Source organism: Microcaecilia unicolor, chromosome 4, assembly GCF_901765095.1.
Source record: "Microcaecilia unicolor chromosome 4, aMicUni1.1, whole genome shotgun sequence".
NCBI classification, from domain to species: domain Eukaryota; kingdom Metazoa; phylum Chordata; class Amphibia; order Gymnophiona; family Siphonopidae; genus Microcaecilia; species Microcaecilia unicolor.
In genome coordinates, this window is record NC_044034.1 from 279,731,983 (window position 1) to 279,742,286 (window position 10,304).

Sequence of the window (10,304 nt, forward strand, 5' to 3'; positions counted from 1 at the left end):
CTTGCTACAGCAAAACCATTAATCTGTTCCTTCCTTTTCCTATATTTTTAGTTTACTCTTTCTTTGTCTGTTTTGCATTGGTCTTGATGTTGTTGTTAAATAGAACATCCAATCATCAGTCCGTCGGCCAACCAATTGTTTGTTCCTGATGCATTAATAAAGAATATCTATCACCTACAATCTCTACTCTAATTTCTGTAAGTCATAGTATAAATGCATATTGTGGTTGCTTTGCTTCAAGCTAGTTTGGATATTATGGTTGGGAAGGCAGGGGAGGTGTCTGACATAGAAAAGGTCGAGCCAGTCACATGCTGCGAACTTCTTATCTAGGGATTCTCGCCAACTCTTTTTCACTTGCTGAGACACTCTTTTGTTTTCATAAAGAAATGTAAGAAAGGGATCCCAGGAATCACTGAGGCCCCCAAGGGTATCAGTGGGTTGAACAGAACAATAGGGGCTCACATGATAAGAACGTGATGTGATTGAACTCAAAGTTGCCTTTTCATAGGCAATTTCAAGTATTGAGCTCAAGCAAGTGGATGCTCTTGAATTAACTGCGCCTTGGAAGCAGAATGGAGACAGGGCCTTGCTTTGCTGAACTTGCTGGACTGTTCCTAGCCCTTCTTGGATGTATTTCCTCACTAGTGGCCATTCTAATGCCCCAGTGGTTGACAGTGTCATCAGGTTTGCTCGTCAATGAACACTTTCTCCTTGGTTTGTGGGAAGCTTGTGTCATTCAAGATTTGAACAGAAGTGTGTGTGAAGGCTACAGCACTCCCTTGGCTTTCTCTGCTGAAATGCAGATGACTCGTATCCTTATGTGCTTTTCTCTTTCCAAAGGATTATTAGGGGTTGGTGTGACCATACCTGGATTGACTTGTGTGACAATCCTGGGGGATACTGAAGTCCATACAAAGAGAAACATGACCATTTGTGGAGGCATCCTTGCTTTCTTGGCAGGGGTTTTAACTCTGATTCCTGTGTCATACATGATTCATTCCACAGTGGTGAAATTTTGGGATCCTGATTTGTCAAGTATGGTACCTCGCTGGGAGTGTGGCAGTGCCATGATCTGTGCCTGGTTTAGTGGATTTTTGCTTTTGGTAGGAGGCATTATCCTGATGAAATCACAGTTTTGTATAGTTGGATCCCCTGAGAGCAAAGGACATTTCTGTGCTCAGGCACTGGTTTATACAGAGGTATCTTCCAACATGGAATATGTGTGACCAAGACTGAATGACGCTAAGCTTATTTGCCACAGATGTCAGAAATATCTTTTTGTTGGTCAGCTGTTTCCATTCTCTTTTGTGATTATAATATTACTAATCACATTAACCAGTACAGGCCTTTTGTCTTCACTTAGTTTTCACTGGTGCATTTATTAATAAAATACTGTATTCTTTATATGAAATCACTTCAGAAACTTTAATGTGACACAGTAAAAATACTATTTAAAAAAAAACTGTGATTGCAATGTGTTTATGTAGATAATTTCCTAGTCCCAAATGTCTCTAATGGAGATGAGCATTAGAAAAAGAGTCCTAAAACATGACTAGATATTCAATGCAGGCCCTTATCAGGTGACTGGCATTAAATATCCAGTTTCACTTTTGACCATGGCAACTTAACCGGTTAAGCTGATAGGCCTGCTATTTATGTGGCCTGTGCTAAACATAGCTGGTTTGGCACTGAATATCCATGTCTAACTGGCTATGTCTCATGATATAGCTGCTAACCATGTTTATAGTTTAGTTGGCTTTGTTATACCGCTATTAACTAACAAGCAGATCACAGCGTTGTTGTACCATGAATATTCAGGAGAGATGACTGGTTGTCTCTCACTGAATATCCACGGTTAGGTGTTAATGCGCTACTTACCCAACCAGGAACCATTCCCGGCCGATTAAATAGTTCTGAACATCAGCCAGTTTGAGGTTAGAAAATAACGTCAGATAACAAATAGATGGCGATTCAAATAATTGGGAATATGGCCAGTGGCGGGCAGACTTCTTTGGTTCGATGACAGCTTTAGTAGTTAGAGAACAAGGGCAGTGCCAGGCAGACTTCTATGGTCTGTGTCCTGATAATGGCAAGGACATGTCAAGATCAAGTATGCATATATAGTTTTGCATCATTCCTTATGCTATGAATTTATCTTGTTGGGCAGACTGGAAGGACCATACATTTCTTTATCTGTCATCATCTACTATGTTACTATGTGATTAGACTAGATAACAAACTAAGGGGGTCCTTTTACCAAGCTGTGGTAAAAAGGGCCCTGCTGTAGCAGCAGTGACCATTTTTGCTGCGCGCCAGGGCCCTTTTTACCACAGCGGGTAAAAAACCCCTAAAAGACTCAAGAAAATGTCAGGAAGTATTTCTTCACGGAGAGAGTGGTGGATGCTTGGAAGGTGGTGGAGACGAAAACGGTAACGGAATTCAAACATGCGTGGGATAAACATAAAGGAATCCTGTTCAGAAGGAAAGGATCCTCAGGAGCTTAACCGAGATTGGATAGCAGAGCCGGTAGTGGGAGGCGGGGCTGGAGGTTGGGAGGTGGGGATAGTGCGGGGCAGACTTATACGGTCTGTGCCAGAGCCAGTGGTGGGAGGCGGGACTGGAGGTTGGGAGGCAGGGATAGCGCTGGGCAGACTTATATGGTCTGTGCCAGAGCCGGTGGTTGGGAGGCGGGGCTAGTGCTGGGCAGACTTATACGGTCTGTGCCCTGAAGAGCACAGGTACAAATCAAAGTAGGGTATACACAAAAGTAGCACACATGAGTTGTCTTGTTGGGCAGACTGGATGGACCGTGCAGGTCTTTTTCTGCCGTCATCTACTATGTAAAAGACATGGCCATGCAGTGGCCATGTGAGGAGGAACACTTACTGCCACCCATTGAGGTGGTTGTAAGGGCTCCTGTGGCAACCCAGCAGCAACCAGGCAGCATGCGGTGCTGCTTGATTACCATAAGGTTAGCACCACGCTAGAAATGATAGAATTATTTTTCATAGCACCAGAAATGGCATGCATTCAAGATGGAAATACTGCTGGCAGCTGTGCTGAGCCGGCAGTAGTTCCAGGTTGCAATGTGGCAAGCCTGTTGCCGCATGGCAGTCCTTTAGTAAAACGGCCTCTAACCACGGACCTTATTCATTTTTTTGATTTGGACCCATGACTTGAAAATTGACCATTCTCAACTTTCTAGACCTACAACTTTAGTTATGTTTTCCCAGAGATGGTCACAAATGATTTTTAAATCATTTTTTGATTAACAGAGTACAAGGAGTGTCTATGAGTAAATTCTCTGTCACTCCCTGGACCCTTTCTTGTGTTGCTATATTATGTTATGTTACATTTACATACCACCTTTCTTCATAGTACTATCCAATGCAATTTTCTGCAAAATAATACATTAAAAAATGATAATAAAAATCAATTTAAATGCACATGCAACAATAAATTACATACAAAGTGATGATGACCAGCCGTGCTACTATTAGTGCTGCTTTACCCATCTCGTGTGCCACAGAGGTTAGTATTTCTGCACCCAGAGTTTTCACCAAATGTCTGGCAGTAGTCGCAGCATTTTTACACAGACTGGAGGTGTATGTGTTTCCCTATCTAGATGATTGGTTGGTCAAGAGCACATCTCAAGAAGGAGCCAAGGAATAAGTGTGGATGACTATTCAAGTTGCCAGAGAATAGTGGTAACAGCTGTTAGCTTAGCGGGGTTTAAAAAAGGTTTGGATGGCTTCCTAAAAGAAAAGTCCATAAATCATTATTAAAATGGGAAAACCCACTGCTTATTTCTAGGATAAGCAGCATAAAATGTACTGTTTTGGGATCTTGCTAGGTACTTGTGACCTGCATTGGTCACTGTTGGAAACAGGATATTGGCCTTGATGGACCTTTGGTCTGTCCCAGTATGGCAACACTTATTTACTTATGTAATATCTTTATGGACCCCTATCTCAATGGCAGCTGGGCTTCAGTATCACTGTCTGCTGCTAATGTGCATAATGTCTTTCCAGTAACAACAACAACAACAACAAAAAAGCATTGAGAAGAGGTAGATGCAATAAATAATTGTATGGCAATGGTAATAAATTGGTGCAAGACAAATAATTTGAATTTAAATGTGAGTATGAAAGAGATGTTATGGATGGGAAACTTATCACCAGAAACTCAAGTACATTTAAATGACCTATTGTCCTCCCCTTTCCCCTGGTGATAGGTTTCCCGTCCATAATATTTTCACCTAGACTCTGGATTAACAGTGAAAGCATGTCCCCTTTGTAACTAAAGTTGCTGTTGGCTTGTTGTGCAATTTGTCCCTCTTTTTCTTCCAAGGATTTAGCAGCTGTAGTACAATCTTTCAAAACTTTGAATGGCTGCATCCCAGGGAGGGAGCAGACCTCCTTGAGAGAACTAGATGGAGATTTCCTTCAATTATAGTGCCAGGGTATAGCAGATGAAATAAGAAGTCTGACTGACTAGGTACAGTTTTGGAAAACAATCAAAGGTTGGATGTTGAGGCTTTCTTCTGGTGGTAGTGTTGGGGGTGGAGGATTGAAATAAGGCTGTGTAACTGGTAAAGAAGCTATATTTGAGATGACATGGGAAGGTAGGAGAAACAACTTTTTAAAATGTTGACAACAGATTAGTAAGGATCAATCCAACAATTAGGGGTACGTCTACTAAGTGTTAATGAATTCTAACAGCCATTTGCATGTGCTATTTGCTGCTACACCCATAGAAATTATGTGGGTACCATAAGTGTCAGCTCTGTGGGTGATGAGGGTGTTTGAGCACCCCCAGTATTTAAATTCTTCACTGTGTCTGGGGGAGGTGTCATTTATGCTAAGTTTAGCACCCCCAATCGTTTTGAAAAGTAATTTAGTAACCATGCCCTTTACTTTCACGGACGGATGTATACAATGGAAGCAGTATAAGGATGCAGCTGACACTGGAAACAGAATAGAACAGGTAAATGCAAATCATGTGTTTACTCTTTCAAGAAGTACAAATACTAGGGGACATGCCATGAAGTTACATTGTAACACTTCTAAACAAAATAGGAGAAAATATTATTTTCGCCCTTTGCATAGGTAGACTCTGGAAACCATTGACAGAACAAATGGCGAAAGCAGTTCATGCAGCTGTATTTTAAAAATGTTTGGACAAATTCCTGGAGGTGTGGAGGCAGATTTTAGAAAGGATGGCCAACTCAGAATGTCACATATTCATTTCTCATATATTTTAGAACAGAATCTGCTGACATACAGCCTATTCTAAAATACATACTAGTACTACTTATCATTTCTATAGCACTACTAGATGTAGGCAGCGCTGTACACTTGAACATGAAGAGACAGTCCCTGCTCGACAGAGCTTACAATCTAATCAGGACAGACAAATAAGGGATAAGGGAATTAATTACTTAAGGTGGGAAAGATACAACAGACATGAGTACTGAACAAGTGAATAGGGTTTAGGAGTTAAAAGCAGCTTCAAAAAGGTGGGTTTTTAGCCTACATTTGAAGACGGCCAGAGATGGAGCTTGACGTACTGACTCGGGAACTCTATTCTAGGCATATGGTGCAGCAAGATAAAAGAATGGCATCTGGAGTTCAGAGCAGAGGAGAAATTTACCCAATGAACAGAGTTCCCGGGGAAGAATGTAGGGAGAGATAAGAGTGGAGAGGTACTGAGGAGCTGCAGAGTGAATGCACTTGTAAGTCAGTAAGGGGAGTTTGAACTGTATGCGAAAATGAATAGTGAGCCAATGAAGTGACTTGAGTAGAGGGCTAAAATGAGCATAGTGACATTGGCAGAATATAAGTCGTGCAGCAGAATTTTGAATAGATTGAAGGGGTGAGAGATGGCTTGGTGGGAGACCTGTGAGAAGCAAGTTGCAGTAGTCTAAGCGAGAGGTGATAAAGAGTGTGGATAAGGGTTTTGGTAGTGTGCGCAGAAAGGAAGGGATGAATTTTGGTGATAGAAACGACAGGATTTAGCAGTCTGTTGGATATGTGCAGAGAAAGATAAGGTTGACCCCAAGGTTATGAGCTGATGAGACAGAGAGGATGAGAGTGTTATCCACAGAGACAGAGAATGGGGGAAGAGGAGAGGTTGGTTTAAGGAGAAAGATAAGAAGCTTAATCTTGGTCATGTTTAGTTTCAGATAGCGGTGAGACATCCAGGCTGCAATGTCAGACAGGCAGGCTAATACTTGGGCCTGGACTCCTGCTGAAATTTCTAGTAGATCTGAGAGTCATCAGCATAAAGGTGATACTGAAAGCCAGGGATGAGATCAGAGCACCAAGGGAAGAAGTATTGATGGAGAAAAGAAGAAGTCCCAAGACAGAGCCCTGGGGTACACCAGCTGATAGTGGGATAGAAGGAGGATCCACTAGAGCATACACCAAAAGTGCAATGGGAGAGATAAGAAGAAAACCAAGAAAGAACAGAGCCCTGAAATCCAAGGAGTAGGTGGTGATCAACAGTGTCAAAAGCAGCAGATAGATAAAATATGGTGAGGATAGAATAGAAATGGATGTCCAAGTACTGGCTACGTCCAGCTTGAACATCCATTTTACTAAGTGAAATGTCCAAACTATGAACAGGGCAAAACAAGACACATGGACATCTTTGTGGCAGCATAGGAAAATCCATTTTGCAAAATGGCCTCATACCCATCCTCATGGAGGAGTAGCCTATGGTTAGAGCAGTGAACTAAGAACCAAGGCAGAAAACCACAGGATGCCAGATCAAACCCACTGCAGCTCCTTTGTATTTTTTTTTTTTTTAATTGTGAGCCGTCCAGGGTCAGCAAAATACCTATTCCTCTGGATTTTATATATTGAGCTCAAAACTGCATGCACAAATTAGGGCGCACATCCAATTTGTGCATTCAGGGGCCCTTTTACTAAGACATATCAACAAATGGCCTGTGCTGGTGCAGGCATGTTTTGGACACACGCAGGTCCATTTTTCAGCACACCTGCAAAAATGGTCTTTTTTTGTGGCCGAAAATGGATGTGCTGCAAAATTAAAACCAGCGCTTCTATTTTCGGCATGAGAACTTACCACCACCCATTGTCTTAGCAGTAAGGTCTCACGTGTTAACTGGGCAGTAATCGTCAGTCCGCGTACACTGCCGATTACCACCAGGTATTTTAGACTCGCATCAAAAATGGAATTACTGCCCGGGGCATGCGGTAGGCAGGCGGTTCCAATTTAGTAAAAGGGCCCCTCAGTTTGAGTAATGAGCCAATTGGTGCCAAACATTTGGTGCTAACAAAAATTATTGATATAATTATTGACAAAATTGAATGGAAAGTTTTCCTTTAAATAGCATTTAACAAGAAGGTCTTCCAACTTCTACATAGATTGGGTGCTAGGATTGGTTGACAATAACCTGGAAGTAGTTTAAATTGCCCCGGTTCAGTACAGCAGTTATGATCGCGCTGGCTGATAGCTTGTGGAAGGTATCTACCGGTCCCATGTAGGTGGTAGAAGTAGAGAGCGCTCCTCTCTGAAGGGATAATCGCTAGTAAGAATTTTTTCTTATTACTGGGTTGCGGACATTCGCTACCATTCCAGCACAGCCACAGCTAAGTATTTGTTTTTTTACACTGCACAGCATGTATAAAAATATTTTTTTTAAAATGTGAAAAAAATATATTACTGCTAGAGCTAGTGAGAGAGGATTTGGACTGATGAGGATTCTCGCCAGCGTGAGTCGAATAATTGGCCACGCAGAGCAGAACAGAGCAATCAGCGGTCCGGTTATAAGTTGGATCAGCTGTTGTAGAGTTTCTGAAGTCTTTTCCTCTACTAATTAAAAGGTTATCTAGGTAACAGAGATAGTTCGCTTGTTCTATTTAGTGACATAATTAGCAACAATTTGGATTTGTGCGCAGATAATGCTAAGCACTTTCTATAAAGATGTGTGCACAGATTTTTAACATACAACTGGAGTATGGCCATGGGAGGAGCAGGTCAGGGACATTCACTAAAGATGCATTTTTAGATGTTTGAACAGGAACAGAGCTTCAATTAAGACCAAAGTCTATAAGCCATTATTAAGGTAGACCTATGGAAGATACTGCTTACCCTTGGGGGTTTGTAGCATGGAATCTTGCTACTTTGGGGGATTCTTCAGGTACTTGTGGCTTGGATTAGTCTCTGTTAGAAGCAGGGTACTGGGCTAGATGGACCTTTGGTCTGACTCAGCAGGGCAATTTTTATGTTCTTATATGGTAAAGTGAAGAAGAGACACTCAGATTTTTTTGTTTAGATAAAATGTTAAGGCTTACAGTTATTTTATTTTATGCCTGCTGTAGTATTATGTTTTATAATATCACTGAAAATTGTTTTGAGTGTATTTAAGAAAAATTCACACAAGCTCAAAAAAGAATTCAACCAGAAAATCCAACAAACCATCAATAATAATAACCCATGCGCAGGGACTCTAGGACTGAATGGCACTCCAGCACATAATTAAAAGTGGAGAAAAAAGCTTCAGTTAAACCACCCAGCCAACCACTGTTATAACGCATGGACTTGGCTCAACATGACAGGTAAAAAAAAAAACCTCCACTAAGCAGGGTGCATGGAATGACTTCTCAAAATGTCTACCAGAGTCACAAACATAAGTATAAACTCACAGGATATAAAAATTGCTAGCCAATATTCAGGTTCAAACAAAACATTCTGGTAACATGATACTCATTGATACTCATTGATAAACCAACATGTACATAAATTTCCAGTACCCAACAGGGATTCCTCATTTCGCCAAAGTTGGTGTTTGGTATACAGTGGCTATGGCACAGGATCATTACTTCCTATGATACCCCTGAGGCGCCTTAATTTCTGTACAGAAATCAAAGTATATTCTATAACAAATGCATGTAACTAAATTTGTTAACTAGCTAATCAGCACTGTCAATTGGACCTTAACAAGCAATTATCAGCACTAATTGGCATTAATAACGATTTACGCGCACAACTCACTAAGCGTATTCTGTAATGTGGTGCACTTAAATTCCAAGTCACATAATTGAAAAGGGGTGTGGAATGGGCATTTCAAAAATCTATGCACATTATTATAGAATACACCTGCTGTGCACCTAACATAGATATTGGAATTTATGCCAAGTAAAACATGGCCTAAATGGGCAGGAACAAATTTGGTTGCGTGGAGAGGCACTCGGCATATTCATCTTTCATTTCAAAAATACTGTCAGAGACGTCCAAATCCTTAAATTTGGACGTCCATGGATTTGGACATCCCTAGACATGGACGTTTCTGACTTTCAGCGATTTTCGATACCAAAGACGTCCATGTCAAAAACGTCCTAATGCAAGCCATTTAGACATGGGAGGAGCCAGCATTTCTAGTGCACTGGTCCCCCTGACATGCCAGGACACCAACCGGGCACCCTAGGGGGCACTGCAGTGGACTTCATAAAATGCTCCCAGGTACATAGCTTCCTTACTCCAAAACCCACTACCCGTAAATGTACACCACTCCATAGCCCTTACAGGTGAAGGGGGGCACCTAGATGTGGGTACAGTGGGTTTGGGTTGGGTTTTGGAGGGCTCACTGTTTCCTCCACAAATGTAACAAGTAGCGGGGTATGGGCCTGGGTCCGCCTGTCTGAAGTGCACTGCAGTACCCACTAAAACTGCTCCTGGGACCTGCATGTGCTGTCATGGACCTGAGTATGACATCTGAGGCTGGCACGAAATATTTTTAAAGATTATTTTTAGTTTGGGAGGGGGTTAGTGAGCACTGGGGTAGTAACAGGAGGTCATCCTCGATTCCCTTCGGTGGTCATCAGGTCATTTGGGGCACTTTTTTGTGCCTTATTCGTAATAAAAAGTCTGGGTGAAAACATCCAAGTGTTCGTCAGGGATGTCCTTGTTTTTTTCTATTATGGGTCAAAGACGTCCAAGTGTTAGGCATGCCCAAGTCCCACCTTTGCTACGCCTCCGACACACCCCTTGAAATTTGGACGTCCTTGCGACAGACTGCAGTTGGAGACGTCCAAAATCGGGTTTCGATTATACCGATTTGGACGTCTCTGGGAGAAGGACGTCCATCTTCCGTTTTATGTCGAAGGATGGATGTCCTTTTTCAAAAATGAGCCCAATACATTCTTTGTCATGGCAGTAATTCAAATACATGAGAAACCAGATGAATCACGAACCGTATAATACAAGGTGATCTGCTGTATCTGCTGTTTATCCATCAGCCAATATTATTACTCTGTATCAAACCCCCTTAAGCTAAA

At 41.8% G+C, this 10,304-nt stretch overlaps 1 protein-coding gene across 1 annotated transcript; it reads left to right on the forward strand.

Moving 5' to 3' along the window:
- Window positions 1-572: 572 nt before the first annotated feature.
- On the forward strand, window positions 573-1,226 carry LOC115469695 (claudin-22-like). The gene has a single exon (XM_030202481.1). The coding sequence runs from the start codon at window positions 573-575 to the stop codon at window positions 1,224-1,226; it is 654 nt and encodes a 217-aa protein (XP_030058341.1).
- The last annotated feature ends 9,078 nt before the right edge of the window (window positions 1,227-10,304 follow it).